The sequence below is a fragment of the Syngnathus scovelli genome, unplaced genomic scaffold (assembly GCF_024217435.2).
Source record: "Syngnathus scovelli strain Florida unplaced genomic scaffold, RoL_Ssco_1.2 HiC_scaffold_27, whole genome shotgun sequence".
Lineage (NCBI taxonomy): Eukaryota > Metazoa > Chordata > Actinopteri > Syngnathiformes > Syngnathidae > Syngnathus > Syngnathus scovelli.
The window spans coordinates 1,526,050-1,553,869 of record NW_026061362.1 but is presented as its reverse complement, the minus strand read 5'-3'; the positions used below and the strand labels follow the sequence as shown (position 1 = coordinate 1,553,869).

The following is a 27,820-nucleotide window of genomic DNA, read 5'->3' as shown; positions in this document are numbered from 1 at the left end:
CCCCCATCAGGAAGAGGAGGTACTCTGCCTTGACTCCGCCGATGTGTTGAAGACCCTGAGGAGAGTCAACCCCCGTAAGGCCCCTGGCCCCGACAACATTCCTGGGCGTGTGTTCAGGGAATGTGCAAGTCAGCTGGCTGGGGTCATCACAGACATTTTTAACACCTCGCTGGGCCAAGCCACAGTGCCAGCGTGCTTTAAGACTGCCTCCATCATTCCGGTGCCGAAGAAACCTCAAATCACCTCATTTAATGATTACCGGCCTGTTGCACTGACTCCGGTCATGATGAAGTGCTTCGAACGGCTGCTTAAAGATCACATCGTTTCCAGACTCCCCCCATTATTTGACCCGTTCCAGTTTGCCGACCGGCAAAACCGCTCCACTCAGGACGCCATCTCCTCCGTTCTTCACCTGAGCCTGGCTCACCTGGAGGAGAAGAACACCCATGTTCGGATGCTGTTCCTGGACTTCAGCTCAGCGTTTAACACCATCATCCCACAGCATCTAGTAGGAAAATTGGAACACCTGGGCTTCAACACCCCCCTTCGCAACTGGCTGCTAGACTTCCTCACCAACAGACCTCAGTCAGTCCGGGTCGGACAGAACACCTCTGATGTCATCACCCTCAGCACAGGCTCCCCTCAGGGCTGCGTCCTGAGCCCCCTGCTGTTCACCCTGATGACACACGACTGCGTCCCCAGGTTCACCACCAATCACATCGTGAAGTTCGCAGACGACACAACGGCGGTGGGGCTCATCAGAGACAACAACGACCTGGACTACAGAGAGGAGGTGGAGCAGCTGGTGGGCTGGTGCAGAGACAACAGCCTGATCCTGAATGTGGAGAAGATGAAGGAGATCATCGTCGACTTCAGAAAAAACCAGCCTCACCACGCTCCACTGATCATCAACAGCTCAGCTGTGGAGGTGGTCAGCAGCACCAAATTCCTGGGGGTCCACATCACAGAAGACCTCACCTGGACTATGAACACTACGGCACTGATCAAGAGGGCACAGAAGCGCTTGTACTTCCTGCGGAGGATGAGGAGAGCCCACCTGCCCCCACCCATCATGAGGACGTTCTACAGGAGCACCATAGAGAGCATTCTGACAAGCTGACTCTCTGTGTGGTGTGGAGGCTGCACCGCCTCCGATTGGAAGAACGTGAGGAGAGTGGTGAGGACAGCAGAGAGGATCATAGGGGCTCCTCTTCCCTCCATTCAGGACATTTCATCTCAGCGCTGCATGTCCCGTGCCCGTAACATCATCAATGACCCATCACACCCCCACCATGGACTGTTCTCCCTGCTGCCCTCTGGGAAGAGGTTTCGCACAATCCGCTGCAGGTCCACCAGGTTCTGCAACAGCTTTTTCCCTGCTGTCATCAGACTGTTGAACATTAGAACTGTTGAGCTCTAAACTGAACTCTGCATCACACATTCACAGAACTGTACTTTATGACACTACGGACCTCTATCTTGCACTATCTCGCACTACCAACTTTACTGAACTTGTGTAAACCCTTTAAATAGAAGTTTAATACATGGTTTAGCATTCCTCTGCACACTCTTGAATACTGTTTTGCCTACTTGCACTATTGCATAATTAGCACTGCTGCACTTTATACTTATTTGTAATATATATATATATACAGTATATGTATATATATATATTTTCATAGGATATGTTACTTCTATTCAACTGCAATATCACTACTTTGTTGTAAGCCGTGTGCAACGAAATTTCGTTTTGTATGCACCATGTGCAGACAAGATGACAATACAGTTTGTCTAAGTCATGTCAGGTCAGCTGTCTGGAGAGAGAGAGAAGTCAGGACCTGCGGGCGGAGCACCACCGTGCCACCGCCGCCATGACGGAACTCAAAAGCAAACTCCATGAGGAGAAGCAGAAAGAGTTAGCCGTTACCAGGGAGACATTACTGCGGCAGCATGAAATGGAGCTGATGAGAGTGATCAAAATCAAAGATGGAGAGATCCAGCGACTGAATGCCTTGGTCCTCAGCCTGAGGGACGGCTCCATGGACAAGGTGATCCGCTCAATCCGTGTCTGACTATCCGCACGCCACGTCGGGCTCCGATGCGGCCGCTACCGTATTGTGTAGCTTGTCCTCAGTAAGCGTCGCGGCGCTCCGTTGCGGTCTCAACGGCCCGATGTGGCGCAATGTCTGCTCAGGTGAGGAGCGGGGGCGCTTTGCTGGCGGAAGTGGAGGAGACGCGGCGGTGTCGGGAGACCGAGCGGTGTCGCCTCCACCAGGAGCGCGGAAGAAGCCCTGGCAGCGGCCCAGCAGGCCTGGCAGTCCCGAGCGGCCGAGCTCCGATCGGCTCATCACCAGCATCGGGAGGAGCTGAGCCGAACCAAGAGAGACTGCGAGAGGGAGATCCGCCGACTGGTAGGACTGATCAGATGCGCGGTGCGTGGCTATGTTCCCAATTTCGTTGTATACCTGCAGTGCAATGACACCTAAGGCATTCTATTCTATTCTATTTCACAAGAAGAAAACGTCCGGTTGCTCGCTTCGCTTTTGTCACAGCAATGGTGTTCTAGTCGATTCAAGATAAAAATTGGCCGGTTGCTCTCTTTGTTTTTGTCACAATTCTGGCAAATGAGTTTGCCCGCCTGCCTGAGCGCTCCCCGTTTGTACATCCAGATGGATGAGATCAAGCTGAAAGACAGAGCGGTTAGTGTTTTGGATAAATCCCTGGGGCCGGCCACGTCCACCGCCTTCAGCTGCAGACTCAGGCTGCCGAGCAGCAGATCGCTGCCCTGAGGGATTCCCAAAGGGCGGGCCTAAACTACCCTGGAAGTGGGGTCAACGGCGCTACTAGCAATCCTCTTCATAGCGTAAGCCACCTCATCACACACTTGCAGTACGCATGACTTAGTTCGTTGCTGGAGGAAGGTAGCACAAAAACAGTTTTGAACTTTGAACGAGTGGTTGTGTGTGTGTGTTGCGGGGCGTTTTCAGTCTCAGGAGGATCGGGACACGCGAAGGTTTCATCTGAAAATCGCTGAGCTCAGCGCAGTCATCAGGAAACTGGAGGATCGAAACGCCCTGCTTTCTGAAGAGCGCAATGAACTGGTAATTTATTGACGGCACGCTTGAAGGTTTGCGCTACGTTTGATGCGCGCCATCCAGCGAGGCACCCATTGCGCTTGCTTATTAGTTGAGCGGCGCGGCGAGTCGGTTGCCTGGTAGATGTCTTTTATTGGGAGCCAAAGCCACGATTCCGTTCAAACCGATGCAAAAGGAATGGATACGTTCTGGCCCGCGTGTTGTGCGTCTTTCGCATCCCGCACTTCATGCTTGCAGCTTAAGCGACTGAGAGAAACAGAAAGCCAGTTTCTGCCACTCCTGTACAAAAACAAACGCCTGAGCAGGAAGAATGAAGAACTCTCACTGGTGCTGTGTCGCCTTGAAAACAAAGTGCGCTTTGTCACCCAGGAGAACGAGGAGATGGCAAGCTTGGTAAGTCGACGCGGACAACGGCGGCGTGCCAACAGAGTCCACTGCATTTGTGTTCCACAGAGAAGGCCTAGTTCGCTCAATGACCTGGAGCGCGGTTGCGGCCAGCAGGACGGTGAAATGGAGTTCCTTCAAGTTGTGGAGCAGCGGCACATCATCGACGACTTGTCCAAGGTCTTCAGGCAGGTGACTCGGTGCACGTACGACAGCGCCGCGCTCGCTCGCTGTCGCCAGGAAACCTTTTCCGTCCAAAGCTTGGCCGGCGGCCGCCATCCAAAAAATTGGCCCCTTAAACTCCGACCTTTCAAGCAGGAGCATTGTGCGCACGCGTTTGAACACGCTTTAGACTTGTTTTGCCGTTTTCAGCAGCTCAAAGCTCCCGTTTTGTCAGCGCCTTTGCCACTCGCTGTGCGCTGAAAACGACGGACTCGCCCGGCTGCTCAGCCCGTCAACCATGAGCCGCGAGCGCGACGTCATTGTCCGTAGGCAGCTAGTGGCAAAATGCACCCTGTTAGAGTTGCGCTCGCTCCAACTTATTTTGCAAGAATCACACGGGAGACAAGTAAGTTCTTTTGGACACCTGCAGGTGGAGAGTCCATCCGTTGTACGAATGAAGTCTGACTCTCGGCTCCCGCACGAGCATTTTTATTAAGAGAAACAGGGTGGGTGTAAGAGTGGATTGAATAGAGAAAGCCCTTGACCTCTAGTCAAAACATAGCAAGGGATGTTTTACGACTTTGTGTAGGAAGGGATAAGCGATAGGGATAAATAAGGGATAAATAATATTATTTATTACAGGTTGCAGTCAAAGTCAAAGCAACATAATCATACGATAAAGATAATCTGGAAAACCCTGACACACCCTGTAGTTGTCACTTTTGGAAAAGACGAGCGTCCCTCCAATCATCGCCGGTGACGGGTTTTTCAGGCTCTGGAGACAGGAGCTCATGTCAGAAATGTCATCGTGAGTCGCGTTTGTTTCTGCGCCGGAGCCGTTCGTTCCCTTTGCATCCAAAGAATCTCAAAGGCGGATTATTTGTGTCGACAGGAGAGAGATTTGCTGCTACGATACCGACGTCGAGAATCTCTGAGGAGGAACAAAGCGTGAGGTCCTGCAAGGTGAGTCTGTTTGTTTGCGGCTGCTTGGTGTTGCGCAAGATGAAATGGCCTTTTTCTCGCTATCGTTCCTCTCGTCGATTCATCGTGAGGTGTCGCTTCAGTTTGTTCAGAGAGATGTTTGCTTCCGCGCCCGCAGGTCATCGAAACATTTTACGGCTACGACGAAGACGTGTTGGTGGACTCGGACGGATCGTCCTTGTCTTTTCACACCGACAGAACCCCCGACACGGAACCCGAAGAGGTAGCCCGCCATTTCTGCCAGCGTATTGGCGCCAAACATTCCTCTTCAGCCTGGAATCGGACTCGTCTTTGCGTCGCGGGTGCTTTGTCGCCGGTCTGACTGATTCTGGTACTAGTGCTGTGTTGCATTGGTGTGTGCATGAGGAGGCGGAGCTTCGCTACCGCCAGCTGACGCAAGAATATCAAGCGCTGCAACGAGCCTACGCTCTGCTAGCCCAGACCAGCGGAGGGGACTACGACGCCGAGAAGGAGATCAAGGTGGCGCCCCTTCCCGCAACCCCCGGCCGGGTCGCAGCCTCCCCGTTCTCACCCAGCCTCGGGTGTTCTCTGGTCTGAAAGGAGGAGGAGGAGCCTCCCTCCTCCTCCTTTCAGACCAGAGAAAAGCTGATGGTAGTGTCAAACGCACCTCTTTCAATAATCACTCTTCCCTTAAATATCTACGAAAGTTATTTAATTCTCTAACATGTTCGGAGTTACTTTTTACGCGGCCCGTCAAAAGGGGAAACGGGCCTGCGCCCTTCAAATAATTAAATTACTTTCAGTTCTACACCAAACCGATAATCCGATTCAAACACTTCCGTTAATTTATTCAGACGAAGCAAACTTTCAAACGGATTGAAATTCACTCGTGTCTCAAATAACTACGAAAGTTATTCAATTCTCTAAAATTGTCTGATGTTACTTTTATTTATTACGGTCCTATGTTATACCATAATAACCCCCTGCACATTAATCAAATTGTCAAATCAACCCCGAACCATCGATTGTACATTCAGTACAAATCAGCGCACAACAAAGTAGATGAATATACACAACACATTTATTGAAGAAACATGAAATAGAATTACAAATCTTAATCACTCCAGAAACCGAACAATTTCACCCACTGATACCCGTGTTAATAAAATCATTCAATCCCAGAACAATTCGATTGCAAAACACAGTTCATGAAAGAGGGAATCAATTTTTAGCCAAGCAAAGAAATCAAGAAGTAAAAATCACATTTGTGCTTCTCCAAACAATTTATGTCACGCCACTATTCTCATAGTGACGGGTCCCTTGATCGAATTGACTAACAATATTGCTTTAAGCTGTTACAGAATACATTTTTAGCCAAGCAAAGAAATCAAAAAGTAAAAATCACATTTGTGCGTCCATGCGTGACTCACAATCCGACACCGTGTTCCTGTTTTATTTCTATTTTAACTTGCTTAGCTTATTTTGGCCCCTTTTTTGGTCTCATGTTTTGGTCTGGCGCCATCTTTTGGACAAATTTGGAATTTCAGCTCTGCCAATTTATTCCTGTGAACAATCCATATTTTACCATTTGCACCATCCCTTCCCCCCATGTTACATGACAGTAGAAATGGGTCACTATCAAAGCAGAGTAGCAGATCTGGAGTCAGCGCTGAAGCAACAAGGACAGGTAAGCTTATCAATGAGCACACCTTTTTCTCAGACAAAATAGCTACATTCTTCAGTCACTCATTCGTCTGGCATTACTGGACCAACACCCCCCCCCCTGAACGTGGCTGGGAAAATGTGGAGAAAAGCAAATGTCATTTTCCAGTCAACCAAAGAATTTGTGGATGAAAATGACACAACATTCCAAAGCTGTCCACGCGTTTGTCTCTTCTAGAATGTCAAGTGGGTGGAGGAGAAGCAGCTGCTGCGTCAGAGCAATCAGCAGTTGGCCGAAAAGGTGACGGAAAGAAAGGCGCTGGGCGGAGTCGCTTGGCGTCACACCCGTCCGGAAGCCCCGCAGATGAGGTCTGACTGTCTTTTCAGGTCAGGCGGATGGAGGCGGAAGAAGCGCGTCTGAAAGAGCACATCCAGGATATCCGAGACCAAAACGAACTGCTTGAGTTCCGCATCCTGGAGCTGGAGGTGGGAAGACTCGCACAAGCGTTTTGAGGCCAGAGATGTGACGGACGGACGGACGGACGGACGGATGCATGCCTCTGCCTTTCAGGAGAGGGAGTGGCGCTCCCCCGTCTTGAAGTTTCTGCAAGTCCGTTTCCCAGACGGCCTCAGCCCTTTGCAGATCTACTGCGAGGCCGACGGCGTGAGCGTACGTAAGGCGTCCCTCGCAACCCTAACCTTAACCTGAGGTCCCAGAACACCTTACATTGCTCCTTGCGCCTTTCCCCAGGACATCGTCATCAGTGATCTGATGAAGAAGCTGGACATCCTGGGCGATAACGCCGTAAGTGTATGTCGAACTCCTTATGTTCGCACTCCACGAGACTCGGCGGCTCAAATGTGACTTTTGGAAGGCTTTGCGCTGAAAGAACCTTGTTGACGCTGTGCCTTTGGGCTCTTGCAGAATCTCACCAACGAGGAGCAGGTGGTCGTGATTCACGCCAGGACCCTTCCCACCCTAGCCGAGAAGGTAACGCGCACGTCCACGCACGCTCTCGCATTCTGCTTATGTGACAGCAGCCTTTCCTCAGTGGTTAGAATACATCAAAGTGACCAAGTCAGCACTTCAACAGAAGATGTTGGACATTGAAAGTGAGAAGGTAGACAGACACGCGACATCAGCCAAGGGGAACTCGGGGCAATGTGCCCCAACAATTCTGACCTTGAGCTGTGCTAGGATATGTTCTGCAACCAGAAGGGCTACCTGGATGAAGAGTTGGACTTCAGGAAGCGTTCCATGGACCAGGCTCATAAGGTAAGCCGCCCTCAAATCTCCCGCCGGACTACTGATGGACGAGGATTGCGGCCCAGAGGATCATGGAGCTGGAGGCCATGTTGTACGAGGCGCTACCGCAGCGGGACTGCCCCGCCACGGACGGCGAAAAAGCCAGCCACGCTGGCGTGAATGACGTGCTGACGGCGGATCAGAGACAAGAGCTTAGGAGCGCCGTGGACCAATGGAAGCGAGCCCTGATGTGGGAGTTGAGGGAGCGCGACGCTTGCATCCTCCAAGAGAGAATGGATCTGCTGCACAGCGCGCAACAGGTAAGGGCCCAAAGCCAGCCCGGCACTTACTTGCACGCTTACTGGCTTTTGAAGGCTACTTTCCATTTGTCCGTCCTAGAGGAACAAAGAGCTGAAAGAATTCATCGAAGCTCACAAGAGACAAATCAAACAATTGGAGGAGAAGTTTCTGTTTCTCTTTCTAGTCTTCTCCTTGGCCTTCATTCTGTGGCCCTAACACCAGCTGGTGAGTGAGCTCCAGCGGCACCGCACTCGACACCTCCGATACACTGCCAGCCGGTCTCAGACGTTGGCAGACGCTCCGATGCCGACGTATACCCCCCGCCATGGTGACAGAGGCACCGCGTCACACCGGCGCTCATCCAATCAGAAGGCAGGAAAGGCAAATTCACATGCAGGGCACTCTTGAACCAGAAGAGAGCGCCACAAAAAACGGTTGTTGCCCCAAACGCGCACTAAAAAGGGTCAGAATAACAAGAGTCCCACCGGCCAGCCGGGGCCACCCGTCCATCCATTTCTTCAGGGGGGGAAAAAATTGGAGTCACCGGTGAGTACATTTTGCATTTAGCTCTGCTTTTCTGCTTCTGTCTTCAAGTGTGTGGCATCCTGCGACCAAAGATTCAGCCAACCCCAAAGCGGTTGACCTCAACGTCCCACCACCATTCCTACCAGAGCAGGTGACGTGATGCTTTGGACATCCTTCCGTCTCAGATGCCCAAAAGTACTCTTTGCCACATCTGCGGCAATACGGTGTCTTTTCAAAGGTGCAAATAAATCCAGCGTGGGCGGAACACGCACGTCTTCGGTTTTTCCCGCTTTGTTTGTGTGACAGCTGTTGTGAAAATTTTACACAAATAAAGTTGTATAGTACAGGTTTGGCCAAGCCGCAACTCCCGAACCGCATGCGGCTCTTTTATGTTCATATCAACATTTGTGTGTGTGTGTGTAGGTGTGTGTGTGTGTGTGTGTGTGGGGGGGGGGGTTGTGCGTGTTGGCTTCACTTGAGTTCAATTTAGTATTTTCGTCAAAAGCGCATGTGGTGAAATTCCACAAAGTAGGATGGGCAAACACATTCCAGTAAACTATTAGTGTCAATTGGGCTCTCGAAATGGCAGGGAAAAGATGCACAGCAAAACGAAAATATGTAGATGAACACAGGACGTTTTTATCAGAGTGGGAAAGTTTCTATTTTTTGTTGAACGTGATGGCAAACCATTCTGCCTGATACGTCAGACCTCAGCGCATTTCAAAGATTCAAATCTTCAGCGCCATGCACTTCAGCTCACTCCATGCTAACATTGATCAGGCGTCGAACCCGCAACATCATGCTTAAGAGGTGGACATGCTAACCAGTGCGCCATTATGTCAACGCATAACAACTGTAAGAACTTCCGCCGGAATTCAAATCCGCGGGGAGAGTTAACTTGTTTAAAAGGGAGTGGGCAGAAGAATTATTTAATTTATTTAAATCTATTTGGAGTGTGCGCCATTATGTCAATGCATAACAACTGTAAGTCTACTAAACAAAACAGCGGTTGCTATATGACGTCTGCCACGTCGTGGTCACGTGACGCGGACGTGACGTCGACGCCTACTTTACATCCCACCGATCACAGGACCCCTCGGCTGCATAACCGCGCCCCCTTCCCAACCAATCGGATTTGCTATACGCGAAAACGACGCCAATGGGCGGGCTCTTCCGCCCAAATTTAAATCCGTGGGCGTGGCTCGCAACAGGAAGTAGGAAAATGGCGATGTTGACAAAGACACAGCGGATGGTAACATACGACTAACGAGAGAAATATTTTTATTTTCTGCTTGCAACTGGACCGTCCAGAGCGTACACGGTAAGTACAACTCATCGTTTTTAAAAAGAAGTACTTTTGTTGCCCTGAAAAGCGAGTGAGTGTGGCGTTTGGGGGGAACGTCGAATTTCGACGATTCTTTCTGGTCAACGGTTGTAAATGATTGCGTTGATTAAAAAAGAAAACTTGATGTAACTCTACTTTTAACTGCCGTTTCAGATAAACGGGTATTACGTCGCAGTCATGTGCCGCGGATATGACGTAATTGGCTGAACTTCCACCAAAATTCAAATCTGTTGGCGCGATGGCCGTGAGCCACTGAGCAACGACGAATATCAACAGAAATATCTTTATTTTCTGCTTGCAACTGGACCGTCTACAGCGTACACGGTAAGTAACACTCATTGTGTTTAAAGAGATTTACGTTTGTATTAGCAACGTGTAGCTGAGGCGCTAGCAGAAGTGTAGCCGCGTTGCGTTGTACGTGTGAATATTGGTCCAGGCGAAATGTTAATGTTTAATTTCATTCCTTTAGGTTCCACGGTGTTTGTTGGCTGCAAGTTTTCCACTGCAAGAAGAGGCTCGTATCATTGACCAGGAGCGAGCTACAACGGTGAGTAGCCATAACATTTATGTTAAACACTTCCTATTTCATGTCTAACAGTACTTGATTTAACAAATAACCATAAATAAATACAGTGTGGGCACTGAAGTTAACATATGTGATTATACTGCCTAATCTGTCACCGAGTATATTGTTGCAAAGTAATATAAGATCCAAAGTTGTAATTCAGAATAGTTTTCAAAAGAAGGCCATTAGAATTATATACAAGTCTGATTACCCTGAACATAACAACAAGCTATTAATTAAATCACAAATTCTTCAATTCAAAGATTTGGTAGATTATCAGAATAATAATGTCTAACAGTAATTGATTTAACACATCACGATAAGTAGATTGAGTGTGGGCACTCTCAAGTTAACATATGTGATTATACTGCCTAATCTGTTACAGAGTATGTTGTTGCCAAGTAATGTAGAATAGATCCAAAGTAGTAATCCAGAATAGTTTTGAAAAGGCCATTAGAATAATAAACAAATCTGATTACCTTGAACATAATAGTTAAGTGTTGAATATGTCCTATGAAGTCAAAATTTGGCACCATCATGTGGTGAAATTTGGAATTGCATCACATCCAATTTTGCCTGGGAACAAACAGATTAAATAAATCTTAGACTTAAATAAGCCACTCCTTCTCAAACAAGTAAACTCTGCCCATTTTGCGCAGTAGATGGTCTGTTAATATCTAGTATTTAGACAAAGTCATAATTTAAATTGCTTTTAACCTTCATTCATCGCTTCAACCAACATTACTCGCTCTTATTACCAACTTGTATCGATTTAACTGAGCGTTTAATACTTCCTATCAGGTCTCAAGTCAAGATTTGGCAAAATACAATTTCAGCAAATCCAATTTTGCCAGGCAACAAAAAGAGATTAAATAAACTAAATAAGTCTTCTTCCCATTAAATAAATCAGAAAAGTCTGTCTTGCAACCAGTCCTCTTCAAACAAGTAAAGTCTGCCCGTTTTGTGCCGTAGATTTTGTGTCTATGCCTAGTATTTATACAAAATCATAATTTAAACGACTTCATTCCTTCATTCACTTTGGAAATTTGGAATTGCAGCAAATCGAATTTTGCCAGGGAACAAAAATAGATCAATTAAACTAAATAAGTCTTCTTCCCATTAAATAAATTAAAAAAGTCTGTCTTGTAACCAGTCCTTTTCAAACAAGTAAAGTCTGCCCATTTTGTGCCGTAGATTTTGTGTTTATGCCTAGTATTTATACAAAATCATAATTTAAAGGATTTCATTCCTTCATTCACTTTGGAAATTTGGAATTGCAGCACGTCAAATTTTGCCTGGGAAGAAAAGTAGATTAAATAAATTTAATAAGTCTTACTACTTCCCAATAAATAAATTAAATACGTCTTACTTGTTCCCACTCCTTTTCAAAAAAGTAGTTTAAAACGAGGGCCCTTCACTCAACCTTTAACCTCAACACCGCACGTCACATTGTGTTGTATCTGTGAATGTTGGTTGTGGCCAAATGATAGTTTTCTTTCATTCGTTTAGGTTCCACGGTGTTTGTTGGCTATATGTTTTCCACTGTCAGAAGGATGAAAATACAAAGTACAACGCTTGGACGTGGGCGACGACGTCACCGGTGAGTCCTTCCTTCCTATTTATTTACCTTCTAGGTGCTAGGTGCCGCACTGAACAACATTATGCCGCACTGAACAACATTATGCCGCACTGAACAACACCATGCCGCACTGAACAACACCATGCCGCACTGAACAACATTATGCCGCACTGAACACCATGCCGCACTGAACAACACCATCCCGCACTGAACAACACCATCCCGCACTGAACAACACCATCCCGCACTGAACAACACCATGCCGCACTGAACAACACCATGCCGCACTGAACAACACCATGCCGCACTGAACAACACCATGCCGCACTGAACAACACCATGCCGCACTGAACAACACCATGCCGCACTGAACAACACCATGCCGCACTGAACAACATTATGCCGCACTGAACAACATTATGCCGCACTGAACAACATTATGCCGCACTGAACAACATTATGCCGCACTGAACAACATTATGCCGCACTGAAAAACACCATGCCGCACTGAACAACACCATGCCGCACTGAACAACACCATGCCGCACTGAACAACACCATGCCGCACTGAACAACACCATGCCGCACTGAACAACACCATGCCGCACTGAACAACACCATGCCGCACTGAACAACACCATGCCGCACTGAACAACACCATGCCGCACTGAACAACACCATGCCGCACTGAACAACACCATCCCACACTAAACAACACCATGCCGCACTGAACAACATTATGCCGCACTGAACAACATTATGCCGCACTGAACAACATTATGCCGCACTGAACAACATTATGCCGCACTGAACAACATTATACCGCACTGAACAACATTATGCCGCACTGAACAACATTATGCCGCACTGAACAACACCATGTCGCACTGAACAACACCATGCCGCACTGAACAACACCATGCCGCACTGAACAACACCATCCCGCACTGAACAACACCATGCCGCACTGAACTACACCATGCCGCACTGAACAACACCATGCCGCACTGAACAACACCATGCCGCACTGAACAACACCATGCCGCACTGAACAACACCATGCCGCACTGAACAACACCATGCCGCACTGAACAACACCATGCCGCACTGAACAACACCATGCCGCACTGAACAACACCATGCCGCACTGAACAACACCATGCCGCACTGAACAACACCATGCCGCACTGAACAACACCATGCCGCACTGAACAACACCATGCAGCACTGAACAACACCATGCAGCACTGAACAACATTATACCGCACTGAACAACATTATGCCGCACTGAACAACATTATGCCGCACTGAACAACACCATGCCGCACTGAACAACATTATGCCGCACTGAACAACATTATGCCGCACTGAACAACACCATCCCGCACTGAACAACACCATCCCGCACTGAACAACACCATCCCGCACTGAACAACACCATGCCGCACTGAACAACACCATGCCGCACTGAACAACACCATGCCGCACTGAACAACACCATGCCGCACTGAACAACACCATGCCGCACTGAACAACACCATGCCGCACTGAACAACACCATGCCGCACTGAACAACACCATGCCGCACTGAACAACACCATCCCGCACTGAACAACATTATGCCGCACTGAACAACATTATGCCGCACTGAACAACATTATGCCGCACTGAACAACATTATGCCGCACTGAACAACATTATACCGCACTGAACAACATTATGCCGCACTGAACAACATTATGCCGCACTGAACAACACCATGCCGCACTGAACAACATTATGCCGCACTGAACAACATTATGCCGCACTGAACAACACCATCCCGCACTGAACAACACCATCCCGCACTGAACAACACCATCCCGCACTGAACAACACCATCCCGCACTGAACAACACCATGCCGCACTGAACAACACCATGCCGCACTGAACAACACCATGCCGCACTGAACAACACCATGCCGCACTGAACAACACCATGCCGCACTGAACAACACCATGCCGCACTGAACAACACCATGCCGCACTGAACAACACCATGCCGCACTGAACAACACCATCCCGCACTGAACAACATTATGCCGCACTGAACAACATTATGCCGCACTGAACAACATTATGCCGCACTGAACAACATTATGCCGCACTGAACAACATTATGCCGCACTGAACAACATTATGCCGCACTGAACAACACCATGCCGCACTGAACAACACCATGCCGCACTGAACAACACCATGCCGCACTGAACAACACCATGCCGCACTGAACAACACCATGCCGCACTGAACAACACCATGCCGCACTGAACAACACCATGCCGCACTGAACAACACCATGCCGCACTGAACAGCACCATGCCGCACTGAACAGCACCATGCCGCACTGAACAACACCATGCCGCACTGAACAACACCATGCCGCACTGAACAACACCATGCCGCACTGAACAACACCATGCCCCACTGAACAACATTACGCCGCACTGAACAACACCATGCCGCACTTAACAACACCATGCCGCACTGAACAACACCATGCCGCACTGAACAACACCATCCCGCACTGAACAACACCATGCCGCACTGAACTACACCATGCCGCACTGAACAACACCATGCCGCACTGAACTACACCATGCCGCACTGAACAACACCATGCCGCACTGAACAACACCATGCCGCACTGAACAACACCATGCCGCACTGAACAACACCATGCCGCACTGAACAACACCATGCCGCACTGAACAACACCATGCCGCACTGAACAACACCATGCCGCACTGAACAACACCATGCCGCACTGAACAACACCATGCCGCACTGAACAACACCATGCCGCACTGAACAACACCATGCCGCACTGAACAACACCATCCCGCACTGAACAACACCATCCCGCACTGAACAACACCATGCCGCACTGAACAACATTATGCCCCACTGAACAACAATATACCGCACTGAACAACATTATGCCGCACTGAACAACATTATGCCGCACTGAACAACACCATGCCGCACTGAACAACATTATGCCGCACTGAACAACATTATGCCGCACTGAACACCATGCCGCACTGAACAACACCATGCCGCACTGAACAACACCATGCCGCACTGAACAACACCATGCCGCACTGAACAACACCATGCCGCACTGAACAACACCATGCCGCACTGAACAACACCATGCCGCACTGAACAACACCATGCCGCACTGAACAACACCATGCCGCACTGAACAACACCATGCCGCACTGAACAACACCATCCCGCACTGAACAACATTATGCCGCACTGAACAACATTATGCCGCACTGAACAACATTATGCCGCACTGAACAACATTATGCCGCACTGAACAACATCATGTCGCACTGAACAACACCATGCCGCACTGAACAACACCATGCCCCACTGAACAACATTACGCCGCACTGAACAATATTATGCCGCACTGAACAACACCATGCCGCACTGAACAACACCATGCCGCACTGAACAACACCATGCCGCACTGAACAACACCATCCCGCACTGAACAACACCATGCCGCACTGAACAACACCATGCCGCACTGAACAACACCATGCCGCACTTAACAACACCATGCCGCACTGAACAACACCATGCCGCACTGAACAACAACATGCCGCACTGAACAACAACATGCCGCACTGAACAACAACATGCCGCACTGAACAACACGACGCCGCACAGAACAACACGACGCCGCACAGAATAACGCAATACCGCACAGAACAACACCATGCCGCACAAACAGTTTTAGATAATATTACGTCGCAGTCATGCGACGCGGACATGACGTCAATAGGCGGAACTCATGGCAAAATTATAATCCGTGGGCGTGGCTTGCAACAGGAAGTAGGAAAGCGGCAATGCTGGCAAACAAGACACAGCGGTTAGTAACACGACGACTAACAAGACAAATATTTTTGTTTTCAGCTTGCAACTTGACCGTCTAGAGCGTACAAGGTAATTACAACTCATTGTTTTGAAAAATATGTTTTTTTGTTGGCCTGAAAAGCGAGGCAGTGTGGCATTTGGGAGGAACGTCGAACTCGGCGTCTGCTTCCAGCCACAGACGCCAAATTTCGACGATTATTTCGACTGGTCAACGTTTGTAAATTATTGCGTTGATTAAAAACTTTATTTAACTCTACTCTTAACTTTGCCGTTTCAGATATGCGGGTATTACACCGCGGAAATGACGTCAATAGGCTGAACTCTGGCCAAAATTCAAATCTGTGGGCGCAATGGCCTTGAGCGAGACAACGGATACAAACACGACGATTATCAACAGAAATATCTTTATTTTCTGCTTGCAAGTGGACCGTCTAGAGCGTACACGGTAAGTACAACTCATTGTGTTTTAAAAGATTTATGTTTGTGTAGTTTGCGTTGCGTTGTATCTGTGAATGTTGGTTGAGGCTAAATGTTAATGTTTAATTTCCTTCCTTTAGGTTCCACGGTGTTTGTTGGCTGTATGTTTTCCACTGCAAGAAGAGGCTCGTATCATTGACCAGCAGGAGCTACAATGGTGAGTACCCCTTTCGTCGTCCATTTATGTTAAACACTTCCTGTTTCATGTCTAACAGTACTCGATTTAACAAATAACCATAAATAAATACAGTGTGGGCAGTCAAGTTAACATATGTGATTATCCTGCCTAATATGTTTATCACAAATATGTCACTAATATGTTTATTTGTTTATCACAACACCTTTGGACCTTCAGCAATCGATTATTTCCCTTCATCTACATAGAGACAGAACGATGGTGTCTTAAACATCTCATTCATTTCACCAAATAACTTCACGCAGGTGGATAACGGCCGTCTCGGTCACGCTATGTTGCGTGATGCAGTTTTGAAGAACCAAATGCATTTATTCAATGAATAAGTCAAGCTAGATCTATGTTTATGATGTTGTACGTTACGGTACCGATTGAAGTTGAGTCCGAAGCCAGTGGAAAACAGCGCTGCGTTTGTGCTCTCCAGGTACAAATGTTGTGATCTCTGACTGACGACCGGGCGAGACTCGAGTAAGAGATGTCCAAACGAGCTCCGGCAGGGCGGGTCAAGGCGGAGCGAACGGACGCCTTTCAGGCCGCCAATGACGAGCTGAGAGCCAAACTGATGGACGTCCAGTTAGAACTTCAGCAGGAGAAGAACAAGGTGAAAACCTCAACAGACAGACACTGCCTTCCTCCCTGCCTGCTTCCCTGCCTGCCTCCCTGCCTGCCTCCCTGCCTGCCTGCCTCCCTGCTTGCCTCCCTCCCGGCCTCCCTCCCTCCCTCCCTCCCTCCCTCCCTCCCTCCCTCCCTCCCTCCCTCCCTCCCAGTTTCCCCGATGTAGATTTGACATGCGTGTGCCATGACTGTGTCAGCCTACGTCAACAAATGCACCGAGGACGTCAGCACCACTAAGAATATCATCACCCGGGGCAACCAACGACCCTGGATGACTGAGGAGGTACGTCAAACGCTACGAGCGCGGAACTCTGCCTTCAAGTCTGGCGACAAGGAGACACTGAGGACAGCGAGAGCCAACTTGAACCGTGCCATCAGGGTAGCGAAGCGAGACCACAGTCGAAAAATTCAGGATCGTTTCCACGACGCCAACAACACCAGGAGTATGTGGCAAGGCATACGGGCGATTACAGACTACAACTCACCCTCCCCCCCCGGTGGGTGAAGTTGATGCTGACTTTCTAAATGGTCTAAATAACTTCTTTGGGAGGTTCGAGGCACTAAACGGCACTCCAGCAGTTAAAACTGTCCCCCATCAGGAAGAGGAGGTACTCTGCCTTGACTCCGCCGATGTGTTGAAGACCCTGAGGAGAGTCAACCCCCGTAAGGCCCCTGGCCCCGACAACATTCCTGGGCGTGTGTTCAGGGAATGTGCAAGTCAGCTGGCTGGGGTCATCACAGACATTTTTAACACCTCGCTGGGCCAAGCCACAGTGCCAGCGTGCTTTAAGACTGCCTCCATCATTCCGGTGCCGAAGAAACCTCAAATCACCTCATTTAATGATTACCGGCCTGTTGCACTGACTCCGGTCATGATGAAGTGCTTCGAACGGCTGCTTAAAGATCACATCGTTTCCAGACTCCCCCCATTATTTGACCCGTTCCAGTTTGCCGACCGGCAAAACCGCTCCACTCAGGACGCCATCTCCTCCGTTCTTCACCTGAGCCTGGCTCACCTGGAGGAGAAGAACACCCATGTTCGGATGCTGTTCCTGGACTTCAGCTCAGCGTTTAACACCATCATCCCACAGCATCTAGTAGGAAAATTGGAACACCTGGGCTTCAACACCCCCCTTCGCAACTGGCTGCTAGACTTCCTCACCAACAGACCTCAGTCAGTCCGGGTCGGACAGAACACCTCTGATGTCATCACCCTCAGCACAGGCTCCCCTCAGGGCTGCGTCCTGAGCCCCCTGCTGTTCACCCTGATGACACACGACTGCGTCCCCAGGTTCACCACCAATCACATCGTGAAGTTCGCAGACGACACAACGGCGGTGGGGCTCATCAGAGACAACAACGACCTGGACTACAGAGAGGAGGTGGAGCAGCTGGTGGGCTGGTGCAGAGACAACAGCCTGATCCTGAATGTGGAGAAGATGAAGGAGATCATCGTCGACTTCAGGAAAAACCAGCCTCACCACGCTCCACTGATCATCAACAGCTCAGCTGTGGAGGTGGTCAGCAGCACCAAATTCCTGGGGGTCCACATCACAGAAGACCTCACCTGGACTATGAACACTACGGCACTGATCAAGAGGGCACAGAAGCGCTTGTACTTCCTGCGGAGGATGAGGAGAGCCCACCTGCCCCCACCCATCATGAGGACGTTCTACAGGAGCACCATAGAGAGCATTCTGACAAGCTGACTCTCTGTGTGGTGTGGAGGCTGCACCGCCTCCGATTGGAAGAACGTGAGGAGAGTGGTGAGGACAGCAGAGAGGATCATAGGGGCTCCTCTTCCCTCCATTCAGGACATTTCATCTCAGCGCTGCATGTCCGGTGCCCGTAACATCAACAATGACCCATCACACCCCCACCATGGACTGTTCTCCCTGCTGCCCTCTGGGAAGAGGTTTCGCACAATCCGCTGCAGGTCCACCAGGTTCTGCAACAGCTTTTTCCCTGCTGTCATCAGACTGTTGAACATTAGAACTGTTGAGCTCTAAACTGAACTCTGCATCACACATTCACAGAACTGTACTTTATGACACTACGGACCTCTATCTTGCACTATCTCGCACTACCAACTTTACTGAACTTGTGTAAACCCTTTAAATAGAAGTTTAATACATGGTTTAGCATTCCTCTGCACACTCTTGAATACTGTTTTGCCTACTTGCACTATTGCATAATTAGCACTGCTGCACTTTATACTTATTTGTAATATATATATATATACAGTATATGTATATATATATTTTCATAGGATATGTTACTTCTATTCAACTGCAATATCACTACTTTGTTGTAAGCCGTGTGCAACGAAATTTCGTTTTGTACGCACCATGTGCAGACAAGATGACAATAAAGTTTGTCTAAGTCATGTCAGGTCAGCTGTCTGGAGAGAGAGAGAAGTCAGGACCTGCGGGCGGAGCACCACCGTGCCACCGCCGCCATGACGGAACTCAAAAGCAAACTCCATGAGGAGAAGCAGAAAGAGTTAGCCGTTACCAGGGAAACATTACTGCGGCAGCATGAAATGGAGCTGATGAGAGTGATCAAAATCAAAGATGGAGAGATCCAGCGACTGAATGCCTTGGTCCTCAGCCTGAGGGACGGCTCCATGGACAAGGTGATCCGCTCAATCCGTGTCTGACTATCCGCACGCCACGTCGGGCTCCGATGCGGCCGCTACCGTATTGTGTAGCTTGTCCTCAGTAAGCGTCGCGGCGCTCCGTTGCGGTCTCAACGGCCCGATGTGGCGCAATGTCTGCTCAGGTGAGGAGCGGGGGCGCTTTGCTGGCGGAAGTGGAGGAGACGCGGCGGTGTCGGGAGACCGAGCGGTGTCGCCTCCACCAGGAGCGCGGAAGAAGCCCTGGCAGCGGCCCAGCAGGCCTGGCAGTCCCGAGCGGCCGAGCTCCGATCGGCTCATCACCAGCATCGGGAGGAGCTGAGCCGAACCAAGAGAGACTGCGAGAGGGAGATCCGCCGACTGGTAGGACTGATCAGATGCGCGGTGCGTGGCTATGTTCCCAATTTCGTTGTATACCTGCAGTGCAATGACACCTAAGGCATTCTATTCTATTCTATTTCACAAGAAGAAAACGTCCGGTTGCTCGCTTCGCTTTTGTCACAGCAATGGTGTTCTAGTCGATTCAAGATAAAAATTGGCCGGTTGCTCTCTTTGTTTTTGTCACAATTCTGGCAAATGAGTTTGCCCGCCTGCCTGAGCGCTCCCCGTTTGTACATCCAGATGGATGAGATCAAGCTGAAAGACAGAGCGGTTAGTGTTTTGGATAAATCCCTGGGGCCGGCCACGTCCACCGCCTTCAGCTGCAGACTCAGGCTGCCGAGCAGCAGATCGCTGCCCTGAGGGATTCCCAAAGGGCGGGCCTAAACTACCCTGGAAGTGGGGTCAACGGCGCTACTAGCAATCCTCTTCATAGCGTAAGCCACCTCATCACACACTTGCAGTACGCATGACTTAGTTCGTTGCTGGAGGAAGGTAGCACAAAAACAGTTTTGAACTTTGAACGAGTGGTTGTGTGTGTGTGTTGCGGGGCGTTTTCAGTCTCAGGAGGATCGGGACACGCGAAGGTTTCATCTGAAAATCGCTGAGCTCAGCGCAGTCATCAGGAAACTGGAGGATCGAAACGCCCTGCTTTCTGAAGAGCGCAATGAACTGGTAATTTATTGACGGCACGCTTGAAGGTTTGCGCTACGTTTGATGCGCGCCATCCAGCGAGGCACCCATTGCGCTTGCTTATTAGTTGAGCGGCGCGGCGAGTCGGTTGCCTGGTAGATGTCTTTTATTGGGAGCCAAAGCCACGATTCCGTTCAAACCGATGCAAAAGGAATGGATACGTTCTGGCCCGCGTGTTGTGCGTCTTTCGCATCCCGCACTTCATGCTTGCAGCTTAAGCGACTGAGAGAAACAGAAAGCCAGTTTCTGCCACTCCTGTACAAAAACAAACGCCTGAGCAGGAAGAATGAAGAACTCTCACTGGTGCTGTGTCGCCTTGAAAACAAAGTGCGCTTTGTCACCCAGGAGAACGAGGAGATGGCAAGCTTGGTAAGTCGACGCGGACAACGGCGGCGTGCCAACAGAGTCCACTGCATTTGTGTTCCACAGAGAAGGCCTAGTTCGCTCAATGACCTGGAGCGCGGTTGCGGCCAGCAGGACGGTGAAATGGAGTTCCTTCAAGTTGTGGAGCAGCGGCACATCATCGACGACTTGTCCAAGGTCTTCAGGCAGGTGACTCGGTGCACGTACGGCAGCGCCGCGCTCGCTCGCTGTCGCCAGGAAACCTTTTCCGTCCAAAGCTTGGCCGGCGGCCGCCATCCAAAAAATTGGCCCCTTAAACTCCGACCTTTCAAGCAGGAGCATTGTGCGCACGCGTTTGAACACGCTTTAGACTTGTTTTGCCGTTTTCAGCAGCTCAAAGCTCCCGTTTTGTCAGCGCCTTTGCCACTCGCTGTGCGCTGAAAACGACGGACTCGCCCGGCTGCTCAGCCCGTCAACCATGAGCCGCGAGCGCGACGTCATTGTCCGTAGGCAGCTAGTGGCAAAATGCACCCTGTTAGAGTTGCGCTCGCTCCAACTTATTTTGCAAGAACCACACGGGAGACAAGTAAGTTCTTTTGGACACCTGCAGGTGGAGAGTCCATCCGTTGTACGAATGAAGTCTGACTCTCGGCTCCCGCACGAGCATTTTTATTAAGAGAAACAGGGTGGGTGTAAGAGTGGATTGAATAGAGAAAGCCCTTGACCTCTAGTCAAAACATAGCAAGGGATGTTTTACGACTTTGTGTAGGAAGGGATAAGCGATAGGGATAAATAAGGGATAAATAATATTATTTATTACAGGTTGCAGTCAAAGTCAAAGCAACATAATCATACGATAAAGATAATCTGGAAAACCCTGACACACCCTGTAGTTGTCACTTTTGGAAAAGACGAGCGTCCCTCCAATCATCGCTGGTGACGGGTTTTTCAGGCTCTGGAGACAGGAGCTCATGTCAGAAATGTCATCGTGAGTCGCGTTTGTTTCTGCGCCGGAGCCGTTCGTTCCCTTTGCATCCAAAGAATCTCAAAGGCGGATTATTTGTGTCGACAGGAGAGAGATTTGCTGCTACGATACCGACATCGAGAATCTCTGAGGAGGAACAAAGCGTGAGGTCCTGCAAGGTGAGTCTGTTTGTTTGCGGCTGCTTGGTGTTGCGCAAGATGAAATGGCCTTTTTCTCGCTATCGTTCCTCTCGTCGATTCATCGTGAGGTGTCGCTTCAGTTTGTTCAGAGAGATGTTTGCTTCCGCGCCCGCAGGTCATCGAAACATTTTACGGCTACGACGAAGACGTGTTGGTGGACTCGGACGGATCGTCCTTGTCTTTTCACACCGACAGAACCCCCGACACGGAACCCGAAGAGGTAGCCCGCCATTTCTGCCAGCGTATTGGCGCCAAACATTCCTCTTCAGCCTGGAATCGGACTCGTCTTTGCGTCGCGGGTGCTTTGTCGCCGGTCTGACTGATTCTGGTACTAGTGCTGTGTTGCATTGGTGTGTGCATGAGGAGGCGGAGCTTCGCTACCGCCAGCTGACGCAAGAATATCAAGCGCTGCAACGAGCCTACGCTCTGCTAGCCCAGACCAGCGGAGGGGACTACGACGCCGAGAAGGAGATCAAGGTGGCGCCCCTTCCCGCAACCCCCGGCCGGGTCGCAGCCTCCCCGTTCTCACCCAGCCTCGGGTGTTCTCTGGTCTGAAAGGAGGAGGAGGAGCCTCCCTCCTCCTCCTTTCAGACCAGAGAAAAGCTGATGGTAGTGTCAAACGCACCTCTTTCAATAATCACTCTTCCCTTAAATATCTACGAAAGTTATTTAATTCTCTAACATGTTCGGAGTTACTTTTTACGCGGCCCGTCAAAAGGGGAAACGGGCCTGCGCCCTTCAAATAATTAAATTACTTTCAGTTCTACACCAAACCGATAATCCGATTCAAACACTTCCGTTAATTTATTCAGACGAAGCAAACTTTCAAACGGATTGAAATTCACTCGTGTCTCAAATAACTACGAAAGTTATTCAATTCTCTAAAATTGTCTGATGTTACTTTTATTTATTACGGTCCTATGTTATACCATAATAACCCCCCGCACATTAATCAAATTGTCAAATCAACCCCGAACCATCGATTGTACATTCAGTACAAATCAGCGCACAACAAAGTAGATGAATATACACAACACATTTATTGAAGAAACATGAAATAGAATTACAAATCTTAATCACTCCAGAAACCGAACAATTTCACCCACTGATACCCGTGTTAATAAAATCATTCAATCCCAGAACAATTCGATTGCAAAACACAGTTCATGAAAGAGGGAATCAATTTTTAGCCAAGCAAAGAAATCAAGAAGTAAAAATCACATTTGTGCTTCTCCAAACAATTTATGTCACGCCACTATTCTCATAGTGACGGGTCCCTTGATCGAATTGACTAACAATATTGCTTTAAGCTGTTACAGAATACATTTTTAGCCAAGCAAAGAAATCAAAAAGTAAAAATCACATTTGTGCGTCCATGCGTGACTCACAATCCGACACCGTGTTCCTGTTTTATTTCTATTTTAACTTGCTTAGCTTATTTTGGCCCCTTTTTTGGTCTCATGTTTTGGTCTGGCGCCATCTTTTGGACAAATTTGGAATTTCAGCTCTGCCAATTTATTCCTGTGAACAATCCACATTTTACCATTTGCACCATCTCTTCCCCCCATGTTACATGACAGTAGAAATGGGTCACTATCAAAGCAGAGTAGCAGATCTGGAGTCAGCGCTGAAGCAACAAGGACAGGTAAGCTTATCAATGAGCACACCTTTTTCTCAGACAAAATAGCTACATTCTTCAGTCACTCATTCGTCTGGCATTACTGGACCAACACCCCCCCCCTGAACGTGGCTGGGAAAATGTGGAGAAAAGCAAATGTCATTTTCCAGTCAACCAAAGAATTTGTGGATGAAAATGACACAACATTCCAAAGCTGTCCACGCGTTTGTCTCTTCTAGAATGTCAAGTGGGTGGAGGAGAAGCAGCTGCTGCGTCAGAGCAATCAGCAGTTGGCCGAAAAGGTGACGGAAAGAAAGGCGCTGGGCGGAGTCGCTTGGCGTCACACCCGTCCGGAAGCCCCGCAGATGAGGTCTGACTGTCTTTTCAGGTCAGGCGGATGGAGGCGGAAGAAGCGCGTCTGAAAGAGCACATCCAGGATATCCGAGACCAAAACGAACTGCTTGAGTTCCGCATCCTGGAGCTGGAGGTGGGAAGACTCGCACAAGCGTTTTGAGGCCAGAGATGTGACGGACGGACGGACGGACGGACGGACGGATGCATGCCTCTGCCTTTCAGGAGAGGGAGTGGCGCTCCCCCGTCTTGAAGTTTCTGCAAGTCCGTTTCCCAGACGGCCTCAGCCCTTTGCAGATCTACTGCGAGGCCGACGGCGTGAGCGTACGTAAGGCGTCCCTCGCAACCCTAACCTTAACCTGAGGTCCCAGAACACCTTACATTGCTCCTTGCGCCTTTCCCCAGGACATCGTCATCAGTGATCTGATGAAGAAGCTGGACATCCTGGGCGATAACGCCGTAAGTGTATGTCGAACTCCTTATGTTCGCACTCCACGAGACTCGGCGGCTCAAATGTGACTTTTGGAAGGCTTTGCGCTGAAAGAACCTTGTTGACGCTGTGCCTTTGGGCTCTTGCAGAATCTCACCAACGAGGAGCAGGTGGTCGTGATTCACGCCAGGACCCTTCCCACCCTAGCCGAGAAGGTAACGCGCACGTCCACGCACGCTCTCGCATTCTGCTTATGTGACAGCAGCCTTTCCTCAGTGGTTAGAATACATCAAAGTGACCAAGTCAGCACTTCAACAGAAGATGTTGGACATTGAAAGTGAGAAGGTAGACAGACACGCGACATCAGCCAAGGGGAACTCGGGGCAATGTGCCCCAACAATTCTGACCTTGAGCTGTGCTAGGATATGTTCTGCAACCAGAAGGGCTACCTGGATGAAGAGTTGGACTTCAGGAAGCGTTCCATGGACCAGGCTCATAAGGTAAGCCGCCCTCAAATCTCCCGCCGGACTACTGATGGACGAGGATTGCGGCCCAGAGGATCATGGAGCTGGAGGCCATGTTGTACGAGGCGCTACCGCAGCGGGACTGCCCCGCCACGGACGGCGAAAAAGCCAGCCACGCTGGCGTGAATGACGTGCTGACGGCGGATCAGAGACAAGAGCTTAGGAGCGCCGTGGACCAATGGAAGCGAGCCCTGATGTGGGAGTTGAGGGAGCGCGACGCTTGCATCCTCCAAGAGAGAATGGATCTGCTGCACAGCGCGCAACAGGTAAGGGCCCAAAGCCAGCCCGGCACTTACTTGCACGCTTACTGGCTTTTGAAGGCTACTTTCCATTTGTCCGTCCTAGAGGAACAAAGAGCTGAAAGAATTCATCGAAGCTCACAAGAGACAAATCAAACAATTGGAGGAGAAGTTTCTGTTTCTCTTTCTAGTCTTCTCCTTGGCCTTCATTCTGTGGCCCTAACACCAGCTGGTGAGTGAGCTCCAGCGGCACCGCACTCGACACCTCCGATACACTGCCAGCCGGTCTCAGACGTTGGCAGACGCTCCGATGCCGACGTATACCCCCCGCCACGGTGACAGAGGCACCGCGTCACACCGGCGCTCATCCAATCAGAAGGCAGGAAAGGCAAATTCACATGCAGGGCACTCTTGAACCAGAAGAGAGCGCCACAAAAAACGGTTGTTGCCCCAAACGCGCACTAAAAAGGGTCAGAATAACAAGAGTCCCACCGGCCAGCCGGGGCCACCCGTCCATCCATTTCTTCAGGGGGGGAAAAAATTGGAGTCACCGGTGAGTACATTTTGCATTTAGCTCTGCTTTTCTGCTTCTGTCTTCAAGTGTGTGGCATCCTGCGACCAAAGATTCAGCCAACCCCAAAGCGGTTGACCTCAACGTCCCACCACCATTCCTACCAGAGCAGGTGACGTGATGCTTTGGACATCCTTCCGTCTCAGATGCCCAAAAGTACTCTTTGCCACATCTGCGGCAATACGGTGTCTTTTCAAAGGTGCAAATAAATCCAGCGTGGGCGGAACACGCACGTCTTCGGTTTTTCCCGCTTTGTTTGTGTGACAGCTGTTGTGAAAATTTTACACAAATAAAGTTGTATAGTACAGGTTTGGCCAAGCCGCAACTCCCGAACCGCATGCGGCTCTTTTATGTTCATATCAACATTTGTGTGTGTGTGTGTGTAGGTGTGTGTGTGTGTGTGTGGGGGGGGGGGGGGGGGGGGGGGTTGTGCGTGTTGGCTTCACTTGAGTTCAATTTAGTATTTTCGTCAAAAGCGCATGTGGTGAAATTCCACAAAGTAGGATGGGCAAACACATTCCAGTAAACTATTAGTGTCAATTGGGCTCTCGAAATGGCAGGGAAAAGATGCACAGCAAAACGAAAATATGTAGATGAACACAGGACGTTTTTATCAGAGTGGGAAAGTTTCTATTTTTTGTTGAACGTGATGGCAAACCATTCTGCCTGATACGTCAGACCTCAGCGCATTTCAAAGATTCAAATCTTCAGCGCCATGCACTTCAGCTCACTCCATGCTAACATTGATCAGGCGTCGAACCCGCAACATCATGCTTAAGAGGTGGACATGCTAACCAGTGCGCCATTATGTCAACGCATAACAACTGTAAGAACTTCCGCCGGAATTCAAATCCGCGGGGAGAGTTAACTTGTTTAAAAGGGAGTGGGCAGAAGAATTATTTAATTTATTTAAATCTATTTGGAGTGTGCGCCATTATGTCAATGCATAACAACTGTAAGTCTACTAAACAAAACAGCGGTTGCTATATGACGTCTGCCACGTCGTGGTCACGTGACGCGGACGTGACGTCGACGCCTACTTTACATCCCACCGATCACAGGACCCCTCGGCTGCATAACCGCGCCCCCTTCCCAACCAATCGGATTTGCTATACGCGAAAACGACGCCAATGGGCGGGCTCTTCCGCCAGAATTTAAATCCGTGGGCGTGGCTCGCAACAGGAAGTAGGAAAATGGCGATGTTGACAAAGACACAGCGGATGGTAACATACGACTAACGAGAGAAATATTTTTATTTTCTGCTTGCAACTGGACCGTCCAGAGCGTACACGGTAAGTACAACTCATCGTTTTTAAAAAGAAGTACTTTTGTTGCCCTGAAAAGCGAGTGAGTGTGGCGTTTGGGGGGAACGTCGAATTTCGACGATTCTTTCTGGTCAACGGTTGTAAATGATTGCGTTGATTAAAAAAGAAAACTTGATGTAACTCTACTTTTAACTGCCGTTTCAGATAAACGGGTATTACGTCGCAGTCATGTGCCGCGGATATGACGTAATTGGCTGAACTTCCACCAAAATTCAAATCTGTTGGCGCGATGGCCGTGAGCCACTGAGCAACGACGAATATCAACAGAAATATCTTTATTTTCTGCTTGCAACTGGACCGTCTACAGCGTACACGGTAAGTAACACTCATTGTGTTTAAAGAGATTTACGTTTGTATTAGCAACGTGTAGCTGAGGCGCTAGCAGAAGTGTAGCCGCGTTGCGTTGTACGTGTGAATATTGGTCCAGGCGAAATGTTAATGTTTAATTTCATTCCTTTAGGTTCCACGGTGTTTGTTGGCTGCAAGTTTTCCACTGCAAGAAGAGGCTCGTATCATTGACCAGGAG

The 27,820-nt window shown here is 49.4% G+C and overlaps 1 protein-coding gene and 1 long non-coding RNA gene across 3 annotated transcripts; both read left to right on the top strand.

Annotated features, from left to right (window-relative positions):
• The first annotated feature begins 4,527 nt into the window (after positions 1-4,527).
• On the top strand, positions 4,528-5,102 carry LOC137839926 (uncharacterized). The gene is made up of 3 exons (XR_011086322.1): positions 4,528-4,604; positions 4,741-4,845; positions 4,989-5,102. It is a non-coding gene; the product is annotated as an uncharacterized lncRNA (long non-coding RNA).
• Positions 5,103-7,446: 2,344 nt separating this feature from the next.
• On the top strand, positions 7,447-8,623 carry LOC125993144 (janus kinase and microtubule-interacting protein 3-like). 2 transcript variants are annotated; one of them, XM_049761887.2, is made up of 3 exons: positions 7,447-7,811; positions 7,891-8,016; positions 8,386-8,623. In XM_049761887.2, the coding sequence occupies exons 1-2, from the start codon at positions 7,584-7,586 to the stop codon at positions 8,005-8,007; spliced, it is 345 nt and encodes a 114-aa protein (XP_049617844.1). In that variant the 5' UTR covers positions 7,447-7,583; the 3' UTR covers positions 8,008-8,016; positions 8,386-8,623. The 2 variants fall into 2 exon arrangements, with proteins under 2 accessions (XP_049617844.1, XP_068505849.1); XM_068649748.1 differs by lacking the exon at positions 8,386-8,623 and having other exon boundaries at positions 7,891-8,359.
• The last annotated feature ends 19,197 nt before the right edge of the window (positions 8,624-27,820 follow it).